The sequence below is a fragment of the Heloderma suspectum genome, chromosome 3 (assembly GCF_057233095.1).
Source record: "Heloderma suspectum isolate Gila_16-S chromosome 3, 16-S_ref, whole genome shotgun sequence".
Classification (NCBI taxonomy): Eukaryota; Metazoa; Chordata; class Lepidosauria; order Squamata; family Helodermatidae; genus Heloderma; species Heloderma suspectum.
In genome coordinates, this window is record NC_139460.1 from 304,638,598 (window position 1) to 304,666,328 (window position 27,731).

Genomic DNA, 27,731 nt, shown 5'->3' on the forward strand with positions numbered 1-27,731 from the left:
TGGACAGAGGCGCCTCACAAGGTTTCAGTTCAACCTCTCCTCCCTCATGAGGTTGCTTACACAACTTGTGTGCTGCAACACTGCAGTGTTTCTCTTTAAAAGAAGGCCCCCCACACCTCATGTTAAAACCATCCAGCAGCACACCCTACCCCAGCACTGCTCCTTATTGTGCTTGGCTCAGTCAGGACACAGGGAGCTGGGGGCAGAGTCTGTTGCTGGAAGAAGGATGGGAGATCCCCCGGCATCTCCAGAGTTGTAGCCTGCTGAGCACAGAAGTGGCCAGGTGGGGACGGCAAGTTAAACGGGAGCCTTAAGCAGTGTTCAAAATGGAGATTGGGGGGGTGGCATGGGATAGTTTTGTTTCAAATTTGGTCGGACACAATTACATCCACCAACAAGAACTGGAATGGTTTTAGGCCCACTTCAAAAGTGGGCAATTCAGAATCGGTCTTTAGAGAAGCTACTTCCTACCCTATCTCTGCTTGTGCAGGATTACAGCAAAGGACCATTGTGGTGGAGACCATGTAAGCTAAGGCCACCTATGACAAGGTTGCTTTTATGGTATTTCAACAGTGATACCAAACCAATTGCAAAGCATTCCCGCCCCACACCCCCTGTCCCACCATTGACTTCAGTTCTCAAATGCAATCATCAAATATCCATAGGAAGTCTTCTTTTAAGATGAAAGTATTATTATTATTATTTTTGTCATCAGAGCAATGCATACAAGTGCTAAATTGCTTCAGGAACTATCTGTTAATAATTGTGGATTTATTTTTTTAAATATATATGCAAGCTGCCATCTAATGCATTATATTTCAAGAGGAATATTTTGGCAAGACTTCACAGCTCATCACAAAAAACAGTACTCTGGCAGTGCAATCTTATACATGTCTTCTCAAAGGAAAGCCCCATTGAGTTCAGTGGGACTTGCTCCCATCTTAGTGTGCATAGGATTGCACACCTAAATGTGCTTAATGGAAGAATCTGTGAATTGTAATGAAAAAAACACTGCTTCACAAGGATATGTTTTGAGAAAGGTGACACAGGCATGCAAAAACAACAGAATGTGGATACCAGCCTATAACGGTGCTGGTTTAATGTCACCCCAACTCCACCCCCCTCCAAGAAAATCACTTCTAAATTTGTAAAATTTGTAAGGGATATACAAAGCCAAAACTACTTGCCTGTGCAGCTGTATGGCAGTTCTAATTAGGGATTTTCAGTGCAATGTAATATTGCAGAAAGAATGCCGGAAAATATTACAAGTAACTGTCATAGCAAATGGCAATTGCCTCAATCTAACAGGAAAAAAAAGGTGCTCCAATGGCTGAGGTATACACATTTCCTCAAAACAAAAAGCCTGATCTAGGAGCCCGGACTACAGGCATGAAACCATATTCTCTTTGCAATAGTGGCCAATCTCTTTGGCATTGCTACAGGGAGACTCTGACTTGGCTCCATGTGCACAGCCCCATCGGGCTTTTCTAGTGGAGAAAAGACATGTATGTTGCCATCATTTGCATGCACGTTTCGTTCTGCTGGATCAGGGCATATTTAAGAAGAAAGCATAGTTTGTTTTCAAAGGTCTAAAACCTTTCCAAAAATGAGCTAGCATTAGTCACATAGCACATAAGCCAACTCTTTCTACAATCGTTAGGCAATAGTTTATACTGTTTTACAGTGCAATCCTATTCATGTCTACTCAAAAGTAAGCCGCATTGAATTCAATGGGACTTACTCCCCAGGCATTGGATTGCAGCTTTATACTGGGATCCTGTATACATGTCTACTCAGAAGCAATTAACATTGAGTGAAATGGGGCTTACACCCAGGGAAGTGTGTATAGGATTGCAGCTTTAGATTTCTTTCCTGCTATATCCCAAAGACACTGGGATATTCTCCTGTACGTTCTTTCCAGTGTGATCTAATCATCATCAGTCCTGCTCCACATCCTTCTGCAGGCTGAGACTCAGTGGGTGGCCATGAGAGAGTCTTCTCAGTCATGGCACCATTGTTGAGGAATAAACCACCCAGAGAGCTTCGGCTATGGGGCGGTAGAGAAATACAATAAAATAAATAAATACTCTCCACAGGGTCACCCACCTGACTCCATAACTATTTCATCATTTGGTAAAAAATATGCCTCTTTCTGAGTAGCATTTGGTGGTGAGTGACTTCTGATTATATTTTGATTATTTATTATTTATTTATTCTGCTGCTGCTGTTGTTGTGGTTTCTTTTTGCTTTGCTTTCTCTTGCTCTTTTTAGCCAATTGGTGCCTCTTTTTAATGGTTTATTATGATAGTTTTATTGATGTTCTAACATAGGCATTTAAAAAAAATTCTTATTTTTACTTGCCTTATGTTTTCTTGTGAAAGAAAGATGGGATGTAAATGTTTTAAAGACACAGAGTAGGTGACAGTATAGTCTTATCTAGGGACTTGGGGAATCTCCTGGATAAACTTTGCTATTCATAAAAAAGAACTGGTGTCCCACAACATTTCTCAGATGTTTTGTCTGTGAAAGAACCTCCAAACTGGCTTCACATTTCGCTTTAAGAGAAATTTCAAGGGCAACTCCATCTCATCTTATCCTTTCACAATCTCTCAATAAGTAGGGCAATCCTGAGAGACAGTGACCTGTTCAAGGCCATCCAGTAAGCTAAACTGATTGTATAATTATCACTCCTTCTAGTACTGAGAATGGCATGCTCAAGTATAAGCTGATAGTTTTTGCATACTCAGCAAACTCAGGGTATATTAATTTGTAAATTAAATGAAAAAGAACACTAAAAAAAACCATAAAAGCTACCCCAATAAAGAATATGCTCCGTGGCTTCCAAGACCAATGAAATGTTAACAGTGTCAATTAGGGTTGTGGTGGGGAAATAAAACAGGGAGAGAAGAAATTGGCTTTCTTGAGACCCTAACAGCTTATACTATCCTAGAGGTGGGCTTTAGGATTAGACATGGGAGATGCACACCATAAGGCTGAAAACTTTCCTTTCCTCTCGGGAGAAAAGGAAAGGAGAAAGGACATCTTTTCCCTTTCCTAGCCTTCTAAAATCTGCCCTCACTCTGCTGCATAGTGCTAAAGTACTCAGGTTTGGGGCTGGTGGCCAGCGCCAAACTTAAGCCCTTTAGAACTATATGGTACAGCAGGGGACATTTTGAATAAAGTGGAAAAGACAAAAGATATTGCCTTTGCTTTTCCCCTTCCATGAGCCCCCAGAAGCACTACAAGGATCTGGTTCTGGGCTGGCTGGAGCCCTGGACAGGCACACCTGTCAGGGGCTGGAGGGTAATGCAACCATTTGCTGCAGGGCCCCACTTGTTACATAATAGCCAAATACCCCACTTATTTACTATACCACACCAGCAAACTGATCATAAGAAGTAGGTGGAATTTGCAGGTTACTTTCCATGGCTGTTGTTTCAAGGAAACAGAAAGATGTAAAACCACAAATCTTCTCTGGATGAACATTCTTTGCTTGGCCAGCATACTTAGTGTGAACTTAACTTATCTTTTACAAGAAGTCGCTCGAGTATTGGAACAGGACAAGCCCAAACTCTTTTTGTTCATTTGGGTTTTTTAGTATCAGCATACACTTCATTTGTTTATTTATTTGAGATTTGTTTTCTCATGAGCTCAGTTAATGTGCTGTACTTGAGACAAGCGCCTTGGCCTGATGATTTTATGATTGAAATAGAAGATTGTGTCAGGCTGGATTCCCATTTTTTTCAATGCAAGTCGATCACCTGCTGCTTGTCCCTCTGGTCTTCCTCATCATCTGTATGGCTTTCATCATAAACTCTAAAAATAAAATATTATAAAAAAAATTCAGTCATTTGTCTCCAAATACCCAAATGCAAGTAAGAATTAATTATACTGAAGCTTAATATATACGTAACCACCGTAGCTCTTTCTAGTGGACTTGGATTGGCCTATATTAAGCAACTGGCTATCCCTCAAAACAGTTTTGGAAGGTGGGAATTTGTTTTCATTGTCCTGTTTCTTTCTTTACTTACCGCTTTTTCCAAATATAAAACATGAAGAAAATAAAAATAAAAAATACATACAATTTTAATACAGTGTAATATAAAACATGGGAACTTACTAAGCCTATGTAAATCTCTCTTTTCCTAACCAGGTAAAATACAAATAAGTAACTGCTTAACAACCAGAACAGGGTTTTCTTTTGCAGACTACATGTGCGAATGTGAAATGTATCAAGACTTCTTTCTCTTAATTTCAACGAATCAACCCTCACCCCCTCTTAAAAAAAATATATATATTCACAAGCAAAATACATTTTCTTATCTTTGTGTGCACATACAATAGTCCCTTCCTCCACCCAGGAAACTCCAGCAGGAGGATGGACACCCTGTTGTGATGCTGAGGAAAAAGAACTACCTCAGCCACATCACAGATGACATAGCTGATACCTACAACTCAACATACCAGGAGGAGGCAAGAAGAGTGAGGTTGGATTTCTTGTTTTCCAATGATAAGAATATCTGTAGTGATGTAGGAGCACTTAGATCTTAGCATACAAGCTCCAGATAGCCACTGGAAGAGCTGATGGTCCACACTACATACAAGGCTTGGAGACAATCTAGGCTAGGGTTGGTGTAGAAACCAAAGCTTTTGAATGGTGATTCAGTTCTATCCCTATCATATTAAGACCAAACTATATGACCAAATGTTGGTCATGTTGTTTAAATCATATTCAGAACAAATTATTACTTTCAGTTGTGTTACTGTTTGGGGGGTGATCAGGACCACTGTGCCTGAGGAAGGGGGCTTAACTCTGTCCTTCCCTACATGGTCCTGACAGGAGTCATCCCTCCCACCTCCCCAAAGCTATTAGCCCTCAGAGAGAAGCTCCCAATAGTGTTTCCCAGGGGAAATGGCAACTATAGGAGGGAGGACATTCATTCATTCATTCATTCATTCATTCATTCATTTCATTTATACCCCGCCTTTTTTCCTCTTGCAAGGAACCCAAGGCGGCTTACTTTATCCACCTCCTCTCCATTTTATCCTCACAACAACAACCCTGTGAGGTGGGTTGGGCTGAGAGTCTGTGACTGGCCCAAAGTCACCCAGTGAGCTTCCATGGCCGAGTGGGGACTAGAACCCGGATCTCCCAACTCCTAGTCCAACACTCTTGCCACTACACCACACTGTGCCAAGACCACAGGAAGAGAGGAAAATGTTAAAATCCCCCTTCACTGCCATCCCAATCCCACACACCATACCTACTATTTCCATTTTTTTAAAGCTACTTCAAGTGATACATTTAAGCCCTGAAACAGCTATCTGTCAGTAACAGGACTAAGTCACAAGCGTATTTTCAGTCTAAAATGAACCACCACTTGTGGATTCACAATACCAACAGCCATGGAAAAAACCCAAAGGTAAGCAAACAGGGATTAGTCAGAGGCCTTTTAATTTAGAGCCATCCAACAAAGAATTCATACACGTTGTGTAAAAATAACTTGATGGCCCTTCTAAAGGTTGTGGGACATTTGTACTGCCATTGTGTGGGTGGGTGGGTGGGGACATGAAAAAGGAGGAAGCTCCATATTTTCAAACAAACGTAGGATTAGGCTCAGAAAAAGCCCTTTGGATGGCCTTGTAGAAAATAGCAGGCTTTGAAAAAGCAGAATGAGAAAGTGTCTGGACAGGGTTCTCATTAGAAGACAGACCTCTTTTTAACAAAAACTGAAAAAGGTTAATGCTTTCAAATCTTGTATAATTAAACATTTCTCGAATGAGCTGATAATTGGGAAACAAACTGTATTAGCAAATAATTAGGAAAAATAAATTAACCTACATGACAGCACCATTCCTCTGGCAACCATGGAGACCCATACTGTTTGCTGAGAGAATTCTGCACTGAAATGCCATTATATACAGGAAGCTTGCTTTCATTCACAAAATGAGGAATCTTGTGGTTGCGGGGGGGGGGGTGTTTTTACAATTTGTGTATCCCCTTTTAAAACATAATGGTATGATTCACCTACCTTATAGTGTCTCCTTTACTGTAGTCTTTTATTTCAAAGTTATGGAAATTGGGAAGATTTTGACATATCATCTTTGAATGTCTGTTGAAGTCTCCGGAGGTTAAGCTATTGAGTTTTCCCCAAGAATCTGAAATTTTGTATGCATTTTTCAGTAACAGACAATGGAATCACTTAAGATGTTGAAATTTTCATACAGCACGAGACAGAAAACTCAGATCTGTCAAAGTGTGACACCTTATGCATTAAAAAATGAGAAAAAGACTCCAGTTTGAAAAATATTGATAGAAACTCTCCAGTGTAGTATAGGCCTGTACTTTATAACTGTCTCTATTATTATATCCACGTGGGAGTGTCCTACTCTGCCAGTTCAGCACTTCAGTGCTAAATTAGAAGTGACAGCAACAGCACATGAAAAGGAGAAGGTACCAAACAGCATGATTGTGTGCAACATTCCTACTCGAGGATTGTGTCACTCCAGCTCATCCTACAATTCTCCCCATCTGCAACACGAATTAACAGGGAAGGGAACAGTTGTTGTGCAGCTTGCAAGGATCACATACAGTACGCTGATTGAGTGCATCTGAGATCACGAAAAACCTGATCCAGAATAATCTATACTTCAGTTTTATTTAGACACTCATAACATCGTGGGCCAGTGAATTGCTCCAAACAGTGTGACCTGCAGGACTGGCATTTCACCACAAAGATTGGAATTCCTGTGGTGAGTGTTACCATCTAGACTGACTCCCTAAACCACAAACGCAATGCTTTTCCTTGGAAGCAGTTAACGTTCAGCTCAAATTGATTGAATGATAAGTTATTGAGTGATGACTGTACAATGCATTAATTGATCCCTCTGAAATTCTGCTTCCTAATTCTGACCACCAGTAACTCCACGCTAACCCTAAATCCTCTCATTTCTACTCCAACCTATTTCTTCAGGCTCCTCTTTTTGTCCGTGCTCCTCTAAACCCTCCACAAGGAGTCCTACTAGACTGGTCCCACTACTCCACAACAATGCCCTAAAGCCTATCCACTCCCTTCTCCCAGGCAGCCTAGCCCTGATTCCATTTACCTCTGCTTCCTATTCCAACAAGGAAAGGGAAGAGAGCATACTGGGGCTGAACTATGTGATCTTTTGAGCTATGAAGATGATTAATCTCATGGTCAAATCATTTCTCCACCCAAACACCTACCAACAGGTTTCCCATTCTTCTTTCCTCCTTCAAAGGGGCAAAGAAAAAAGAAGAGAGTGATCCCTAAGAGGGATCCACTTGAGAAGAACAATCATCTGATCAGCAGGTCCTCTGTTCCTGTGGCTCAATGGTATGCTCAAAGTATTGGAAATAGGAGGGAGCACAGCAGAGCAAATCTACACAAGGACCACCAGTTTATGACTCTCCTCCTTTGCCCAAGGTTGGCCTAGGGAGGGTCAAGGGAATTGGAGAAGTGCTGTTGCTTATGTTCCAATATTCTGGCCTTCCTTGTGTATAATCCAGAGAAAATGGAATATGAGAACACCAAGCTGAGCATACAAACACACCATACAGATAATTAAGCTACCAAAAATACATCTTTCAGAATGGGAGTTAAATGATATTGCATAATTACCTGCATTACTTTGCAATTCGTCTTCTAAATCTTCTAAGGCTTGTTGATCAGTACTATATTCTAAAAAAGGATCATCATGCTCAGTGATATCAATGCCCTCAATTTCTGAAATTTCAGATGCAGCTCGAGATAAAGGCCAGGTAACTGAGCTTTTGTGTCCTGTCTCAAGGACTGAAGACGGGCGAGGAGTGGGCTTAATAGTCCTGCGAAGGGGAATATTTGTGGAGAAAGGTCTCGGAGAAGCATTTTCTGAAACAAAAATGGAGGAGAATTTTCTGTTAATAACCTGTTATAAAAACGTCCTCATCTAAAAATCTCTACTCCAATTCCTTCCCTATTGTAGATAATATGTCACATGTTATTGTTGGTGTTGTTGTTAATTACATTTCTATATCGCCCCATAGCCGAAGCTCTCTGGGCAGTTTACAAAAGTTAAAACATTAAAATACAATGTACAAAGTTTAAAACCCATTTACATAAAAGCATACGGACAATATATACAAACAACATGTAACTAAAAACAACTCTGAACTAAAAACTTTTTTTTAAAAAAGAATCCAACAATAAAACAACACAGCTTAAAAACAGTATACAAAAGTCAGCAAAAGGAACAAGAGTTCTACAAAGGGAAGGCCTGCCGGAATAATAGTCTTTAATGCCTGCCTAAAGACCTTCAAAGAGATCAGCAGGCGCATTTCAACCGGCAGGTCATTCCACAACTGAGGGGCGGCAAAGGAAAAGGCCCTCTTGCATGTGGCTGCCAGGCTTATTTTAGGCAGCCGCAGCAGAGAACCCTCAGACCTTAGGTGGCGGACTGGGACGTAGGGGAGGAGGCGCTCCCTAACTTTCCAAAAAGTGCTTTCAAGCACACTGATCACTGTACTGCGAAATCTAGAAACCACTTTAATCTGGAGATGAATCATGGCCCCCAAGTCAAAGCTGCGTTTGAGGATCACTTCATACTTCCTTCGAATTTTTTTAGGTGAAGCTGTAAAAATAAAAAACATGAATATGACAAAAAGGTGTTTGGGAGCACATGCATCATACTTGTGCATTCAGAGAATTGAGATTGGTTACGGTGAAAAATAGTGGCAAATTAGGGTTTGTAATTGTGTAATATGTTGATCAGCCTTCAGTTCCTACAGCCTCATATACAATACCAGTATTCCAGTCGTACTTTGTATTAGAAGATACAAGTGGGACCTGTAACAAAATATTACCGTGTGGAGCGCTCCTGTTCTGGATGCTCCATCCCATTCCCTCCGTTTTACAACCCCAATACAACAGTCAGTCACCATTCTGTGGCCACTGGGCATTCTCAGTCCATACTGAGCTGTTTTAGTCCCCCAGCCCCATAGGCATCTGGTTGGCCACTGTGGCAACAGAATGTTGTGCCAGATAGGCCTTTGGTCTGATTCAGAAGGGCTCTTATGTTATGTTCTCATGAATTCAAGGAAAACATTGCAGCTTAGCTTTCATTTCCCAGATTTGGGGGTATGGCAAGCAAACCCCGCTCTCAAATGAAAGATGTATTCATGCAAGTACATCGGTTTGGTGTTCCCAGCGCAAACGTGCTGCTTTAGCAATGTTCTCACCCGTGGACAAGCTCAATAGGGAAGCTCGAGGACTTGGGCTTTGCCTTCCCAATCTACTTGACAGTCTGCCGACTTCTCTTTTCAAGACATCTTGCACTACACGCTCATCGGCGCATTCGCTTAAGCTAATGTGTCTCATCCACTGCTCAGACCCTGAAGTTGAAAATGCAGTAAAGAGAAACAGAACTTTCCTGTTATGCATTTTTATCCTGCCTTTAAATGCATCCACACAAAGTATTTATTTAAATCGGTTTGCCCACTACATTCCAAGGCTTTGCCTGTTTCACCCTTGTCTTGTTTATCAAATCGTGCCTCACCATTGGCTACGTTGCCTAGGGCTGATGGGAGTTGTAAGCCAAAACATCTGGAGGGCCACACGTTGCCCACGCCTACTACAGAGCTTACAAATGAAGTTTGGGTTTGGGGAAGTCATCATCTTTGTGTTGTCCTGGTACAAACCTGGTGCATGAACAGTATATTTAAAGAGGGCATTTTTAGGATGTCTAGGAGATCTCACAGGAGAGGAGCTACGGACTGGTCATTAGCAGCTTCATATATCAATATCAGCATTTTGGATCATTCCTAGAAGATTCCAGAGGAAACTGGAGCTCCAGAGGAACACATCTAAAGAGCATCGGCTGCGCACACCAGCCCCGTCCCCATCCGCAATAAGGCAGGGATCCTGGTCACGTGGAATCTTCTACTCATGTTCAAGTGCATGCAGAAGCCTGTCAGACCTCCCTGCTTAACACATGGAAGTCGGGGAGTTAAGAGAGTGGAGCAGGCACACGCAAGGTCCTTTCGGGGGTAGACAGTATGTGTAGCCCCATGCCTCTTACGTGTGTTCCTGTACCCTATTCAGACATAATGCCTGGATAAGAGTAGTGTCTTCGCATCACATTGCGTCTCCAGCTGAAACGTATGGTTAGTCTTCAAATATTTAAACTCAGTATAGTAAGAACGATCACAGAATTTTCTCTAGACAGATCTGGTGGAAAGTGCTCCTGACCACAGCTGCAACCTGGAGTCCACAGGCATTCCAAGACTTCAGTCCTGATTATGAATGAGCTGGGAAGGCCTAATCACATCATCCAACCTTTTACTTCAGAAGTGCACAAAAGCAAACTACAAATATGTTTTTAAAATGGGTAAGTAGCTAGCTTGTTAATTTTCATTTAACAATTAGGTTGTTTACTCAAGCAATTGATTTATGACAGCTAATGGTACATTAATAATTTCCCAAAGAGCTTAATGCACGCTGTTATTAAAACAGAAAGCAGGCCTCATCAAAGTTAGCTTCAAAGAAAATTCAAGGAATTATCAGTTGACTTGCATAATTGTATTTCCCATTACAAGTGTGCCGTGGCACAGCTTATTATTATTATTAAATTTATTAATCGCCCATCTGGCTGGTCACCCAGCCACTCTGGGCGATGTACAGCATACAATAAAACAGTTTAAAACAATAAAATTCTACAATAAAAACATTTTCTAAAATACCTTAACCCACCCCAAATGCCTGCCTGAACAACCATGTTTTTAATGCACGGTGGAAGCTCATTAAAGAGGGGGCATGGCAGAGTTCCCTAGGGAGGGAGTTCCACAGACTGGGGGCCACCACAGAAAAGGCCCTCTCCCTCGTCGCCACCAGTCTAGCTGTCCTGGCTGATGGGACAGAGAGAAGGCCATCTGAGGCTGATCTTGTTAAGCGGCCTGTCTGGTGCTGCTGGGGGCGCTCCTTAAGATAGGCTGGAGGCGCTCCTTAAGATAGGCTTGTTAAGCTTACAACTTAAACATGAGGGAATGCCACGTTTTGTTTCTGTTTTTTCTGCTGAAACCTTTCCTTGCATCTCCTCAGTATGGCAGTTACACCCGTTTATGCCAGATTCTTATACATTATGTCCTAGACCTGGCATATGCAGGTTTAACTCCTGTAAACCACCCAGAGAGCTTCAGCTATGGGGAGATACAGCAATGTAATAAAATAAATAAATAAAATGCAGATAAAGATGTTTCTCTGTACTTAAATATGTAACCAAGGCCACCATGCCCTAAAGCCGATGTGTTCAGTAAGCAACACATATGGTATTGCATAATTTTAGTTCTATATTACTACCTGAAAATGAAATGCTGTTGCTTGGAGATTGTCTTCCTGTACACAATAAAGGAAATGGGTCCATCACAACTTGCTGACAGCTTGCATCCACTGTAAAGAATCCCTCAAGTCCTCTATATGGGTTATGAATAGGTTTCTTGCGTAGGGCTACCTGTAACAACTGGGATGGCAAAGAAGATTGGAAAGGCAGCAGTGAGGACTGTTTTGAAGCCACTCAATGCAAGCTCTCATTATAGCACATTCTATTTTTCAAATTTGAAACTGTTTATGGCCTGGTGCAGACAGAAAGTTTAAGCATGGTTATCACTAACCATGGTCTGTTGCCTTAATTCTGGTTAAGAAACCAGATGTACAGTGAAATTATAGTTTGGCTTTCTGACCCACACTAAATCTGATGCTCAGAGGGTACATATGGAAACACCAACATGACTTGCTTGTCACCTTGCAAACAAAAAAGAGTAGAGCGTCAAAGAAACTGCCTTAACTGTGATTTTCTCAGTGCAGATGCAACAGTGACATAGCAAACCTATACCTACCTACTCAGAAGTAAGTCCCAGGGTTCAGTGGGATGTGATCCCAGGTAAGCCTATTTACAATTGCAGCCTTAATCATGGTTTGAAAACCCACTACAAACATGGGTTTTACAACCTGCTTTGCAGCCAATTTTTAACCACAGCTCAATAAGTAAAGCATTGTTGAGTTTTACGTCTATATAGGGCCTATATGGTGTAAAGCCTTATCTGTACAACTATTCTTTAAATATCACAAGGATATTAAAAAGCCAAAGTTATCTGCATGCATTATTTTGACCCACTTCATGCAATGCAAACATGTAAGTAAATGTACAGATACTGAAATTTGCTTAGTTGCAAATAATGCCTAATTATTGCATAATTATGAAATACAAACTTTTGAAAGGTCACAAAAACTAAACCCAGGAACAAGCACTTCTTACAAGGGAAGCAAAAATAAATAAACAAATCCTCTATTGTGTACTCAGTGCCACCCATTCCTGCAAAGGCTATAATCCAGCCAACCTGCTCCCATATTTCCCTTCAATATGGGCCACTAATAGGAATCCCAAGACCTCCACAGTTGAATGCTGGAAGCAAGTCATTAGCCAGCCTTCTTCCTATCCTTCTCTGCTTTCAATACTTAGTATTAGTCATGCCTACAGTCGGGAGGGGATGCTGTGGACAGGCTGACCCACCACTGTGATTTTTGCTTTTAGGTTTGTAGAAGAGGTAAAGAGGAACGATTATAAACACAATTCAGGGCCAATTTTGTATCACATGCTGTTTCAGAAAGCCATTACAATCTAAAAAAGTGGCATAGGGCAAAGGTGAATCAAGGTGATAGTGTTAATTAATAAAAATTAAAAAGTTAATTAAAAAAAGAGCCAATCCCAGTCTAACATTTCCTCCTAACATGATGCCTTTGAAAGGGATTCATGAGCGCACAGCCACATTGGAATGGGTTCTCTATAACCTTGTTCAAGCAATCCCAATAGCCGCTTGGGGTGGCAAACAGCTAGTAGGATCATCTGCAAAGATGTATACATATCCCATCCAGCCTGTGGTCTGCCTTCTCCACTCCCCTACCCCACCCCTGTACAGCACTTAGGCTTTAAAAAATCCTAAGTGCTGTGTGAGGGGCCAGGTAGGCAGCTGGATAGGGAAGGGGAGAGAAAAGGGGGAGAGAGAAGGGGAGAAATTGGGGGAGGGGGAGAGAGAGACAGAGAGAAAAAAGGATGGGAGAATTGAATGGATCGTGTGTGTGTGGAGTGTGGGGGAGCGGGAGAGAGAGAGAGAATGTTTGTGAGAAAGTGGGGGATGGCTCTCGTCCTGTCAGTTTGGTGTTGGACTTGCCCATCACTGCCATGTAAACAGCCCCAGAAGGTTTCCAATGAGGGAATGTTTTCAGGTTGAAAAAGGTTCCCTGCCCCTGGACTGGCAGAATTTTTATTTCCTGTTGGGTTGTTTACATACTTCTCTACCTCTCTCCTGGGAAAATATACGCAGATGCTGGCTGAGCCACTGAAACAACATTTGTCCATTTGTAAGCACTCCCAAGATCCCTTCAAAAAGTATTTGTGTGAACGGGTGGGAGACAGAGAAGACAGCATGTCACTGTTCCCCTATCCCTCCAACCAGTAGTTATGGGGGATCTCTTCCTGCCCAGAATGGGAAGGAAGAGGTGAGTTTTGCCCTCCAGAGCCTTTTGAAGGACAGGCAGTATTATTCTCCATTATTTATTATTCTCTTATTATTTTTTACCACAGAAGGCTTAGGAGTGACTGGTGAAACTTCATTCAGCTCCGGGAGTATCTTGCAGTCTTCAGACAAGTCCATCACTGGGAAAGGTTCACTACGAAGCAATCTGGGAGGAGTAGAAGTCTGCTCAGCTGACACACGACAGCTATTATTTTTTGTTTTAGCACTTTTTTCTTTTGTTATTACTTGTTCATAAAAGGTGCTGGGAACCATTTCTTCTGCACTGGAACAGCCACAAGCAGCGTCAGCTCTTTCGAGCTGTGAAGAAGCTCTTGCTAAAGAGTTCGAGCAAAGAAAAAAAACATGTCAAGATAAATCCCTATAGTCTCTCAAATAATTACCTTAAAATAGGCCATTAACACGTATTAGAGCTACCCAGACAGAAGCTCCAAACGCAGGCTGAAACCACTGCATTTCACAAACAAATGATGAAAAGCTTTCCATCGTCTCTGTAGTCTTATCTTAGCCTTCCAAATTCACCACTTATTAAAAAGATTAATCAGAATCAAGATGAGGTACAGGCCACAGAAGAATTCCCTATACAAGTCTAAAAGGCTATAAATTGTTATATTTTCCTATTTATTCCTTGTCCCATTTCACCTTATACGGTTTTTCTTAAAAGAGTTGTTACTTAAAGGTAGATACTTAAGGAGTCTCTGCAACGTATCCATTTCAGGGATGATACGCTCATCCAGCACCTCTGAAGTCTGAATGCAGGAGGATTCAGCACATGTTGGCCTCCTGCCTAACCAAATAGCCAAAAGGAGAAATTTTAGATATGTTTGGAAGAAGTTTAATACACTTCCAGTTCTGCACATTACTCAACTGAGCATACTAGCAGCTTTTCTGAAGACATGGCCTGGAGAATAAACACATAAGTTACCTCTTGGCACTGCATCCAAGGGACAAAACATTATCTCTGCTTATGGGTTGTGAACAAGCAAAGATAATGTCCTCTGGGGAAAAACAATGTTGACACAAGTCCTCCTTTAACAGTGAAAGTGAGTGTTATGAGCTTACCTCTAGGAGTTTCTTTATGTTTATTATGAGGAAAAGTTAAACACTTTTCTTTGCTGATTGCAGAAGAAAGAGGTGACCTTGTGAAAATATTGCCAGCTCGTGCCAGAAAAATGTCTCGTTCAGTTTTCTGATTTTCTGACATGGTACCACTTGAGATACAAGACAAAAAATGGAAGAGAAAAATGACCAGACCGTCACTTTAAAGCATCTTCCTAAGTTACATGGGATACACACACACACACACACACACACACGAATACATTTTTTTAAATTTCTGAAGGCTTTTAACACTCCGTAAATTGAGACTGTGTGATGATTTTATATTGAAGCCATTTGAAACTTATTTTGGATTATGTTTATGATTATTTTTGCGTTCTGTGATGATACACTTCTTTGCATTTTTAACAAAAAGCAGTATAGAAGTAAAAATAAAAGCTACATACTCAGAAAACAAAAGGAAAAAAGAAACCATGTTAAACATTCTAAAGATCTGCTCTTTTGCTACATTTTATTATTTCATGTAGAAATACTAAACCAGGGATGTTGAACCCAAGGGCTGAATTCAGTTTCGGAGACACTTTTGAGGGCCACATTCCAGTGATGGGTGGGACCAAAGTATCAGCACATTTTACCTTAAAGCACTTACTGCCAGTAACTAAGCCCTAGGAGAGGCATTTCAACCTTTTAGAATGCAGAAAAAAATCACGCAAAAGCTACGAAACCACCAAATGATCTGCAGTTGGGGGAAAGGGGGCGTGACTCTCTAGGGACACCTGGGGGGGCCAGACTGGGACCCTAGGACGGCCAGATTTGGCCAAGGCTCTGCACTCTCGTACTAAACTGATCTATTTGCTTAATGTAAAGTGCCCCATCCACTGTTTAGACCAATGGTCTCCAAAGTGGGGTGCATGCACCCCAGGGGGTGCGCAAGACGATCCATTGGGGTGCGCAAGCCGCCTGATAATTGAGCAGCCTCCCGCAGTTCTGATGAGCTAGCATTGTGTGCGATGATGGCAGCAGCGGAGGCAGCAGGATGGGACAGGAGCCGAGAGGGAAGCTCCACGGCATTTCTCTCTCGGCTCCAGTCCTACCCTGCCTCTTCCGCGGCCACTGAGAGCATCTGCGCCAGTCTCTTCCACGCACGGCAGAGGAAGGTGCAGCTGCTTGCTCGGCCGCAGCACCGGAGCACCTGCCGTCCTGCCAAAGGAGAGCAGATTTGTTCCAGACCTGCTGATCTTTTCTGTGATGACAAGTGGCTGTCAGTAGTGTGCTACGGAGTAGATATTTTTGAGAAAATAAACATACTTAATCTGTCCCTTCAAGGTAAAGGTGACGTTTTAACAGTGAGTGAGAAAGTAACTGCTTTTCAAAAGAAACTCGTGCTATGGAGACAGCATTTTGAAAATGGATGTTTGGAAATGTCTGCATCAGTATGTGATTTTGTTGCCAAAAACGATGTGTCTAGAAACTTCTCATATCTGCACACTTTCAAAACCTCGAAACGGAATTTTGTAACCTATTTAAAAATCTTCCAGTGAAGATTTCAGTGGGTTTTGAACCCATTTGTTGAAAATATAATAATACAACACCTCCCGATTAGTTTGGAAGAAGAACTGATTGACATCAGGGAAGATGGAAATTACTAGCTGAATTAAAAAAAAACAAAACAACTTTGCATAATTGGTGGATGGGATTGAAAAATTAGTATCATGATTTAGTAAGCGCAGCCGAAGATGCCCTTCTTCCATTTGGATCTATGTGTCTTTGTGAGGTGTCTTTTTCAGCTATGACAGCCATTAAAAACAAGTATCGAAATAAACTGGACTTAGAACCAGAACTTCGAATCTCTGTATCACAAAGTGTTAAATCAAGATTTTCAAAAATAATGAAGCACATTCAGTTACATTGCTCGAACTAAAAATATTATTAATGCTTTTTTAGTGAGAGCAAAAAGGGGGTTTGTACCATCAATAAATAAAACAACTTAATTTAAAAATATTGTTTATTTCATCTTTATCTCATCCTTTTGTAATTTCTATTTTTATGTATGTTTTATAACGTACATAATATGTTAGTACAGTAGTACATGTGTATCATTTATAAATGAATATACATATATTGGAGGGGGTGCTCAAAAAGTTTTCATTGATAGGGGTGCACAATCAAAAAAGTTTGGAGACCGCTGGCTTAGACCTAGAAATTGAAAAAGATCCTGAAGTTACAAAATAGCAGAACGCAGACAGAAGCTCCCTTCATACATTACTAAGGGGCTCCATGGATTGAAGAGGCTGTAAGGCCATGCCACTACCACTTCCTCTAATTTCATTTATTGTATTTAAAATATTTCTTGGCCACCTTTCAGAGCAGAAACCCTCCCAAGGCAGCTTACAATGAAATACATAAAAACAGTTAAAATACTAAAAGTGATAAAAACATAAAAACAATAAAAACAACAATAAAAGCCAACAATAAAACTAACAATTAAAACCAACAATAAAACCAACAATGATGTTAACAACAGCAACAGCAGCAGTCATATCAATAGAAGGCCAAGGTAAAATAATATGTTTTCAAGGCCTTGTTAAAAGTCTGCAAGGACGGAGCATGGTGGACCTCTGATGGCAGCTTGTTCCAAAGATGTGGGGCCACTGCAGAGAAGGCCCTCTCACGTGTGTTCACCCACCTGACTGCTCTCACAGGTGGGCAAATGAAAAGGGCCTCTCTTTCTGATCTTAAAGTGCAGGCAAGCTGATAGAGGTGTAGGCAGTCCTTCAAGTAACTTGGTCCCAAACCATTTAGGGTTTTAAAAGTCAAAACCAGCACTTTGAATTGGGCTTAGAAACACACCGGTAACCAGTGCAGCTGGCGCAGTATAGGCATTATATGATCGAATCGCCTCACCCCCACCAATACTTGGGTGGCTGCATTCTGCACAAGCTGGAGTTTCTGAACCATCTTCAAAGGAAGCCCCATGTATAACGCATTACAGTAGTCCTGCCTGGATGTGACTAGTGCATAGATAACTGAGGCAAGGTCAGTCCTCTCCAGATAGGGCCACAGTTGGCATACCAGCCTAAGCTGGTAAAAAGCACTCCTGGACACTGCAGCCACCTGGGCTTCCCCAGTTAGCTCAGAGTCCAGGAGGACTCCAGACTGCACACTTGGTCTTTCCGGGGGAGTGCAACCCGATCAAAGACCAGTTGTAAACCTCCATCCAAAGTAGTTGGTTTCCCAACCCACAGTACCTCCATCTTGTTTAAGTTTCAGCTTGCTCACCCTTATCCATCCCAAAACAGCCTCCAGACACTGGTTCAAGAGTTCCACAGCCTCCCTGAGATGTCCAGATGGAAACGAGAGGTAGAACCAAGTATCATCCACATACTGATGACATTTGTCAAACCTCCTGATGACTTCCCCCAGCAGATCCATATAGATGTTAAAAAGCATGGGGGAAAGACAGAACCTTGCAGCACCCCACAGGCTAATGGCCATGGGGTGGAACCGAAATCCCCCAGCACTACCTTCTGAGACCGCTCCTCCAGAAAGGACTAGAACCACTTTAAAACTGTGCCTCCCAAGCCCAATCCAGATAAACGATCCAGAAGGATCCCACGGTCGATGGTATCGAAAGCCACTGAGGAGGTACAGAAGAACCAACAGGGTTTCACACACCCCATCCATTCCCCAGCGTACGTCATCAACCAGGGTGACCAAGGGTGACCAACCAGCTGTTTCTGTCCCATAACCAGGCCTGAAACCTGACTGGAATGGATCTAAATAATGAGTTTCATCCAAAACGGCTTGGAGTTGTGAGTGCACTACACGCTCCAGCACCTTGCCCCAAACGGCGAATTTGACACAAGGCGGTAATTATCTTGAACCATAGGATCTAAATTTGGTTTGTTCAGCATGGGCCTCACCACAGCTTATTTCAAAGCTGTGGGGACCTTGTCTTCCCTCAAGGAGGCATTTACCACCTCAGAGGTCCAGATATCCAGCCCAGCTCTGGCAGATTTCAATAGCCAGGATGGGCAAGGATCTAAAGGGCAAGTAGTAGGCCTTAGTCCTCCAAGCAGTTCGTCCACATCCTCAGGTTGCACAAGCCGAAAGGTATCCATAATATGACTAGATGGTGCACCAGCCCCGTCCATATCAGACTCTGTCAAAACAATGTGATCCAAGTCAGCACAAATATGAGCGATTTTATCCGCAAAGTGACTGGCAAATTGTTCACAGAGGGCCTTTGGGGTTTCAGTTCCTCTGTTCCAAGGCCTACACCCAAGAGGCCTTTAACCACATGAAAGAGCTCTGCCGGATGACACTGAGCAGATGCAATGGTGGTGGTGAAGTGGGATTTCTTCGCCGCCATCACCACCACAGAATAAGATCACCAATGGATTCTTACCTGTGTTTGATCATATTCGTTCCGAGTCTTTGCCATCTGCGCTCTAATCATCGACACAGTCATTTCATTTCCCTCAGCTCCTCAGAATACCAAGGAGCTGACACAGTTCTACGACTAGGTCGAGGACGTTTGGGAGCGATCATATCAATAGCCCGGGTGATCCCTCATTCCAAGCGGTGACCAGGACCTTGGCAGGACTGCCAGCTAAGCCTGCAGGAAAATCCCCAAGAGACCTCAAAAATCCATCTGGATTCATCAGTCTCTGGGAGCGGACCATCAAATTTGGTCCCCCATCCCTGCAGATGTTACAGGTGGCCTGAAGATCAAAACAGATAATGATCTGTCCATACCAAAGGAATCACCACTGGCTCGCCCACCTGCAGATCATTTTCTCCCAGTCCAGCACAGAAAACCAGGTCCAAAGTGTGTCCTGCCACATATGTTGGGCAAAATATTATTTGAGACAGGCCCACGTTTGACATGGCAGCCATGAAATCCTGAGCCGCTCCTGACAAAGTAGCTTCAACATGAATATTAAAGTCCCCCAAGACCATAAGCTTTGGGGTCCTCAACATCACGCTTGAGACCACCTCAGTCAACTCAGGCAGGGAAACTGTTGGGCAGCGGGGTGGGCGGTACACCAACAGAATCCCTATCCTCTCTCGGGTACCCAACACCAGGTACAGACACTCAAAACTGGCTGACTGTTGGATAGGGAATATTTTATTTATTTAATTCTTTACAATATTTCTATACCACTCCACATCAAAAGAATTTGGAGTGGTGAACAACAAAGAAAAAAAGAATAGAACACCACATTAAAACAATTAAAACATTTTAAAAGAAACACATTCTGAATTTAATAATATCATGTGGCTACTCCAGCCCCACACATTGAGCATAGATGTCTGCAAAAGGAAAGCCCATGCACAGGGACTCTATTGTACAGGCTTTTATGGGACCAGGAACCTCAAATGTGCAGGGTTCCTGATTCCACAGAAATCTGCAAACATAGGTTTCCCTTTTGCAGATGTCCATGCTCAATATGTAGATTTCAGGGCTGAGCAAAAGAAAGCTGTGTGATATTGGGGACTGAATACTGTGTGAAAAGGGCTGCAATCTTTCCAATATACACCTATCCATGTTCAGATATAAATAAAAATCCCAAATGGACAACCGCAAAGCCACAACTGTGATGTATATCAAAGCTTGTTTGTGCAAATATGTGTACCCAGACTACTTCGCAATTAGTTTGAAATTATTACCTATAATCAGTCAACTCATCAGATCCAGCTTCCATCACCACAAATTTAGCAGACTCTACTGGCTCCTCTTTGCAAGCCTTATGAGAAAACAAATATATATATTTTTAAAAATTCTCAACCCATTCCAACCTATGGGTTCAGGAATGTAAGAATACTGTAATCTGAAAACTAAAAGAACACATGTGATGGTATATAAGATAATACAGTACAAATCCCTAGTCCTGAGAGTGTCTGACCAACATAGCTTCTTATGTCACCAAATGTTTTATCCACTTTCCTCTTTACCTCCCCCCCCCCACCACAATATGAATGGACAGGAAATGGGGAAGAAGCCACCATTTGGAATCTAATGATTCACAACTGCTCTAAATAAACCAGTGTAGAAAAAAGTTTTAATACAATGCATTCGTTCTATATTATTTGCATTGGGGCAAATCTATCGTAATGAAGCAGAAGCCTTAAAATCTGACATCAAAAGCAATTACCAGTTTTGGCCCAGCATAGTCAGCTGTACATAGCATAGGTATGTAGGGTATAATAGCACTTGGTTTTTAAAATGAGAAGGGATATGATTCATAGATGCCCACTGACCTATAAACCTATCTTCCTAATTCCAGATGTGTAGGAGCTGAGTTTCCTTATTTGCTGATGTGAGTGCTCTATGAAACTGAAAAGCCCTCTCTCCCTTAACTTTACTTAGCATAAGCCAGGGTACCGAAATCAGGTGCAAGGGCTAAACCTAAGTGAACCCTGACTCAATAAACCCCGAATATTGGTTAAATTTATGCAGGCATAAAATCCATGAAAATCTGCTGCTTTCTTGAGTGCATTTGTTATATGTATGGGTAAAGATAATACATAAACAACACTGAAATATTTGGGGGTGTAACGTGGCTCAATTCTAATTGCCCTGAATATTTGTTAAAAAGGCAGAAAATAAATGCTGAAAATTATGCAATCAGTTTGCAATCAGTTCACAAACACATGGCCATATTTCTGGCTACTGACAAATCTGTAATGCAACCAACCCCATTTTTTGTCCATTTAACTGTGGCTAATCTTTAAAATGCTCACTTCTGCTTAAATCATTTGGGTTCTTCCCCAACCCTGTTGGATGTTAACATGGTAATGTAATACAGGTCAGCTGTAACGTTGTTAAACAGCCTGTCAACTAACTGTCAGGGGATAAAGATGAGTGAAACTGTATATGGTGGGTGACCACATAGTAAACATTTATATTATGTTATTTTGTAAAGGCTATTAAGTGCAACAAATAAAACTGGACTGGCCAGGCAATACATACTTACATCTTCAAGGATCTTAATTTTCAGAGAGGGTTCAGGGTTTACAAGAACTGCCTTGGGCTCATCTTGTCTAAAAGCATCTGTCCAGCATTTTTTCATTTCTTCAGCTGGAATTAAAAATTAAAATTCTGTCATTGTTAATACTTTTCGATTTGTACTAAATAATTGCTCCTGTGCAGATGTGAAAGGGTTGTGACAATAATTTCAGCTTGTTGAAGACACATTAATAGCAAGGTATTTTAGGACGTATGCCTCTAGGAATGAATGGCTGGGATAGTTAAGATAGTACACTTTGCATTACGGAAGAACATCCCTATCTAAAGTCATAATTTATATTATGTAACAGTTCCAGGAATGGGGAAATGCTGGAACACAGAGAGCCACGTGGGTAAAGTGATTACAGGAGTATACTTTCACAGGAAGCGTAGGGAGAAACTGGATAAGATTGGCAATAAGGGACTGTTTAATTCCCTTATTAAACAAGGTTTTTAGGGGACGGTGTATTTCCAGTTTCATGCCATAATATGCAACCTGTAGCCCATGGAGTTTCTGGAAGAAAAGACAAGAGCCTTTCTAGGATCCAAGAATGCCATGTGTACCCTAAGGAAACCCATGTTCACCACACAGAAGCCTTTTTTTTTTTTTTTTAGTTCAGCCGTCTCCTACCAATTCTTATCAGCTGTGCAGATTTGGCAGGGAAGCAGCAGGGGTGAAAAGCACCCTGCAGATCTGGGCTTTGGGAACTGGAAGTACTGAAAGAGTACATATGATCTCCTAAGTTAAAGAAAAATTAATAAATATATGGTGGAGAACTGTTCCTTAGCATTATGTTTCCTTGTAGGAAGAGGCGGAATCTTATCTCATTTGGAAGCTTGGATAAAAGAAGAATCTGCAGAAGAAACGCCTGCTGGTTCTTTTCTTATCCAAAGTCCACCTGGAGGAGACTACCTGGTAACCCAATGTACACTGCCAGAAAAGTGAGATATAAATATAATACATTTAAAACATTTTAAGTGGAACAGCAGTCTCTTCCCATAAAAGCATGACAGCCATCTTGTGTCAAAAGTGCAGGAAGCAGAGAAGCACTTGAATCTTGGAGCTTCTGTTATTGCCTCTAACCTGAGCAGTATTTCACAGGTATCACAATCAGACATCCAGAATTCCACTTGCCGGCTCTCCAGAGGCGAGTGCCTCTTGCGCCCTGGTAAAATGGACTGCCAGATGCCTCAGACAGGTTTTTGCTTGTAGCAAGAAAAAAAAAACCTTAACCAAGTACATATGCAAATGAGACAAGACCCCACCACTCCCGCATGCAGAAATCTAAAGGGAGAGGCAGAGTTTTCTATCACTTGCAGGGCTTATGGAAAAGAAAACAACCAGCAGCGTTTCTCCTGCTGATTCGTTCGTTATCCAAGCTTCCCTTCTCCCTCTGTGTTTGCTAGGAATTGGTAGCAAGGAGAAACTGAGGCTTGGCTAGTGATTTGCAGTTAACCAAACAGATTCCTAAGAAGCCCAGCCAACCTGCAAAACGAGCAATCGCTACATCATCATCTTCCTCCTCTTCCTCTTCTCCAACTGATGTATCAGGAGTTTCATTTTCTGATGATTTTTCAAGCTTCAGTTCATTGGCAATAACACTATCTGGCAATTTATCAACTGGAGTTCTATAAAAGCAAAAAGAGAGCAAATGCTTCAAAACTGCAGTTACAGCATCACACTGTTGCTCTTTTTGTCTACACAATGTGACAAATTTTGCTTCTAACTATCCACAATGCTTAGCTACTTCCAATAATGGTTGTGCAATTTTGAATTCTTGATGGGTATCAGTCATAGTCTACTGAACTACTCAAGTTCAGTAGAAAACTGCAGTTCTTCACAACACGAAGTTTCATTCTAATCATTTTCTTCTACTGATGCAGGAATTGAAATCCACAGGAATTGGTTGCTATCTAGTTCTAATAAAATTATTCACCACATCACCAATAACATAACACCATACAGTACCTTGACATCTATTATGCCATTCCTAATAAGCATTTTAGGTAAGTAACATATTTTTCTACACAGGAGTACTTTCCAATATTATTGCATGGATACTCTAAAGAAGTATTATTAAACAGGTGATTAGATTAGAAATACAGTTTCCCTCCTATATCGTGACAATCCAGTGAATACCTTCGATGTTTCTTAATCAATAATCTTTCCATATATTTCAAGCTATCTTCTTTGAATTCAATTTCAATCGTCTTTTTCACAACTGGCGGGCTTGTCTGCACCTGACAAGTACCTGAATTTTCTATAAAAACACAGAGAAAGGTATTAGCGACCATTCAAATACATTAAGATACCAACTCCATCTTTTTACCAGTGATGATAACTCTAGAACTCTAAGGGCACAATCTTATGGCCGCTAGACAGTGTCTAGATGGCCATAGGATTTTTTGGTTTCTGGGAACCAAGCTCGGAGCCCTGAACACTGACTCCCTTCCCCCTCCTCTACCGCCTCATAGGCAGTGCAGTTCATCCCCTGCTCCATGTTCGTAAGAGTAGCATGGAGCGGGCAAAAAGGGGGTGTTCCTGGGGGAGGGGAGGGGAGGGGAGGGGAGGGGAGAAGACAGCAGAAGTGCTGTCACGATGCTTCTTATGCACCATTCAGCCTCCCTGCTCCTGCTCTGATGCGCCCCGGCTAAACAGCCAAAATCAACTGTCTAGCTGCAAATGCAGGGTGGCTGGAGTATGGAGGAGAGGATTGCGTACCACCTGCCCTGCACTGGACGGTCAGCCACTCCCAAGTTCAGAGGCGGCTGACTATTCTCATGGGATTGCACCCTAACAGAACCAATGGAATAAAAAAATTGTAAGAATGCAATTCAGAATAGTGATGCTCACTGGTATAAAATGTCACTCCTATCAATGAAGTATCGGCACAAAATTGCATGCAGGTTGGGTACACTAGTTTTCCATGTCCCCAGCAGCCAGGGTAGGGCACTATTATTAATATTTCTATGCCCAGGAACAGACATATCTGTTTCCCTGCTTTTTAGACATACACAAATGAATAGTCATAATCACGTTTAGGTGACTGTCAACATTCACAAGTTAATTATTGTCCCCTTTTTCATACTGACCATTTAGAATATTTTCCAAATATTACTGAGCAACTATTAATCCATACCTGATCCAACCTGACAGGAGCGTTCTTCCTTAGATTTCTGACAGTAATTTCCACTTCTCCACTGATGTACAGCTTCCTGAAAATACTTTGAAGATTCTTCTTCATCAAAGGTACCATGCAATAAAGACCCACAATTCTGGCTCTCAGACTTAACTTCTGTAGGTGGTGCCACAGAAGCTTCCTGAATGAATTTCAAGAATTAATTTGGGTTAACTGAAATTCATCAATTGCTGATACACCCCAAGAAAATAGATCAGTCATAAAACTCCTTTACACCAAAGAAAAATCATATAAATCAAAGAAAAATAATATAAATCACATTCAAAGGATCTGGATTTTAAGAATAGAATAGTATTGAATAAGCCTTGCATATCAGCTTCACAATGGCCCAAAAGTCACCAATGCATTTCCAGATTGCATATTAGAAATATGCAATCTGAATAGAATAGTATTGAATAAGCCTTGCATATCAGCTTCACAATGGCCCAAAAGTCACCAATGCATTTCCAGATTGCATATTAGAAATCTCTGCTTGACCACACTGCCCCTAATCCAGCACAGTTCTGCACACTTAAAATTCTTGGAAATCCAGTAGAATAGTAGTATACAAGCACTGGGTTGTGGCCACTATATTTATACACACACCATACCGTACAACACTTATTATTATTCTGGGCTATAAACCAATTCATGAACTCGAAGATCTTCTTTGAATCGCCCCTGAGGTGGTATTCACATGGAGAAAGTACTGTATGATCACACAGGATGTTCTCTGGATGTTCTCTGCCCACACAGAGAACATCCACAGCTCACCAGAAGCAATTCATATGATTCATATGCTTGGAAAATGCCTTTCTATAATTGTGGAAATTGAAGACACAAAGCTGTGGCTGTATCCACAGAGCAGCTGGCTCACACGTTACATTCTGTATATGAATGGGGAACAAAACAATACCACAGTAAATTCTATTTTAGATAAGCCTGTTCTCCATTCCTCACACCAAATTAAGGAGTTTTGTCAAGTCTGTAAAAATCTGAGTTGGGTCATGATTAACTGAAATCCCACTGATTTCAATGTGTCTGCTATAAGTATGATTAAGTGTGGATCCAACCCTATGTTTTTAATCTAAGAGAACAGTATTTTTAATTTCCTCTAACAAAATATGAACATATTTATTATACAGAAATTTATATCCTGCCCATGAATAGTGCCCATGAATCACTCAGAGCTGGTCACAACTATTTCATACCAAAATACAATATAAAACTATGCCTGAAAAAATACAAAATATAGAGGCAGAGTCCATAGATAAAACAGCCTTTCTAAAAAACAAACCCTTAGGTTGTGATGCTGCCTTATACAGAGGCAGACCACTGGTCCAGCTAGCTCAGTATTATCTACTCTGTTTGGCAGTGATTCCCCAAGGTCTTTCACAGCCCAGTCCTATTGCTTGAGATCTCCTTTTAACTCGAGTTTCCAAACTTTGAACCTGGGGCTTCTGAATAGACAGCATGTGCTTTACTACTGAGCTATGGCCACTCCCATTTTAAAAATATTTTTGCTTTGTTTTGCTTTTTAAAAAAGTATTAGTTCAAGAACTTCCCCCTTGTGTCTCAGCAGGGCCACATCCTTAGAAGGTCAGCTTTTGGCTGTGATTATGAAATGAAGTTTCAGTAGCATATTCCTTGGATTACCACAATATTGTATGTTGGCATCTTTGGTAAAGGTGAAGGAAGATCTAATGCATCCTCTAAAATATTATTAACTTCCTTCTTCTGTCCATTATTTATACAGCCATTAAATTCCTCAGGATTTATTGTTTTCAGGAACTGTTGTGCAGCCTCCAGTTTCACAACTGGGACACGTACTTTTGCCTATGGACAAAAATAAGTCCATATGTTAAATTCAAAAGAAACAAAGAACATACAAATAAACAGTTTATGCATAATCAGTCAAAGGAGACTCTAGACACAATGGCCCAGTTCATTCATCACAATAAGCCAGGATTCTCCAGGTATCCTGGTTTACCCGGCTCAAGTAGCATGTTAATGCATGCTGCCGGATCGCTCCCACTTGGCTCCTCCTCCAAATGGGAGCAGCTTAATAAACCACGGGTCCTCCATCCCTGGTTTGCTTACTGCGATGTTCAAATCGGGTACCCTGGCTTGTCTTTCCCCAAATAAGCTGGTGTTGTAAGCCATGGTTTGTTGTCTTATGACTCTGGCTTGTTCAGGTAGAGACAAAGCAGAGTTCCCAAGTCAGATGTCATGATACACAAACCAGGGACAGAGAGTCCATGGTTTGTTTAGTTGCTCCTGCTCAGAGTAGGAGTAGGAGTGATTGGGCAGTATGCATAAGCCGAATGCTTGTAAACGATAAGCCAGGATTCTCTGGAACCCTGGCTTAAGTTTCATCTGAACGTGGCGACAATACGGATTTTCAGTCGCGGTACATAAAATAATAATTGCTGTCAACAAGCAATTTTTCTTGCATCTGCATGACTTCTATTCAGGATTTGCACTTAAATCGTTCCCAGGGATTCCACCCATTATTTCAAGAAGCTGATTAAAGTGAAGGAGATTAGACAAAGAGGCTAATGGCTTACAGAATATTGAAACATTTTAGAAACTTCACTTCATACCAAACAAAAGAATCCAGATTGTCACTCAATAAAGCTAAGAGGGGAATAGTAAGAATAATTTAAGTCCCATTGATTTCAGTGGGTCTATGCTAAATATCACTAAGTCTAAGGGTTTATCAGTTAGTAATAGTTTGCATAAAATCAGAAATTACCAGGATCACCAGCAGCAACTGCTGGTAGAAAATGGTGCTGAATCAGCAGCAGCCAGGAATGACAATGGGTTGGCTCACAAATAACATTTCTGATCCACTAAACCATGGTTTGGAAGATTGGCAACATGTTACTTTAAGTTA

General features: G+C 41.4%; 1 protein-coding gene across 4 annotated transcripts in view; it reads right to left on the minus strand.

Moving 5' to 3' along the window:
* Positions 1–644: 644 nt before the first annotated feature.
* The window catches only part of ZBBX (zinc finger B-box domain containing), a 55,906-nt gene continuing 28,819 nt past the window's right edge, over positions 645–27,731 (minus strand). For 3 of the 4 annotated variants that reach the window (XM_084847465.1, XM_084847466.1, XM_084847467.1), the window contains 13 exons: positions 26,492–26,671; positions 24,797–24,977; positions 23,797–23,917; positions 23,143–23,285; positions 21,625–21,728; positions 20,318–20,394; positions 14,648–14,796; positions 13,631–13,902; positions 11,355–11,514; positions 9,239–9,391; positions 7,644–7,892; positions 6,033–6,159; positions 645–3,816 (listed from right to left, as the gene is read on the minus strand). In XM_084847465.1, the coding sequence (XP_084703591.1) occupies positions 3,744–3,816; positions 6,033–6,159; positions 7,644–7,892; positions 9,239–9,391; positions 11,355–11,514; positions 13,631–13,902; positions 14,648–14,796; positions 20,318–20,394; positions 21,625–21,728; positions 23,143–23,285; positions 23,797–23,917; positions 24,797–24,977; positions 26,492–26,671 (1,989 nt within the window). In that variant the 3' untranslated portion in view covers positions 645–3,743. The remainder of the gene's footprint in view (positions 3,817–6,032; positions 6,160–7,643; positions 7,893–9,238; positions 9,392–11,354; positions 11,515–13,630; positions 13,903–14,647; positions 14,797–20,317; positions 20,395–21,624; positions 21,729–23,142; positions 23,286–23,796; positions 23,918–24,796; positions 24,978–26,491; positions 26,672–27,731) is intronic. The other variant, XM_084847468.1, reaches the window with a different exon arrangement.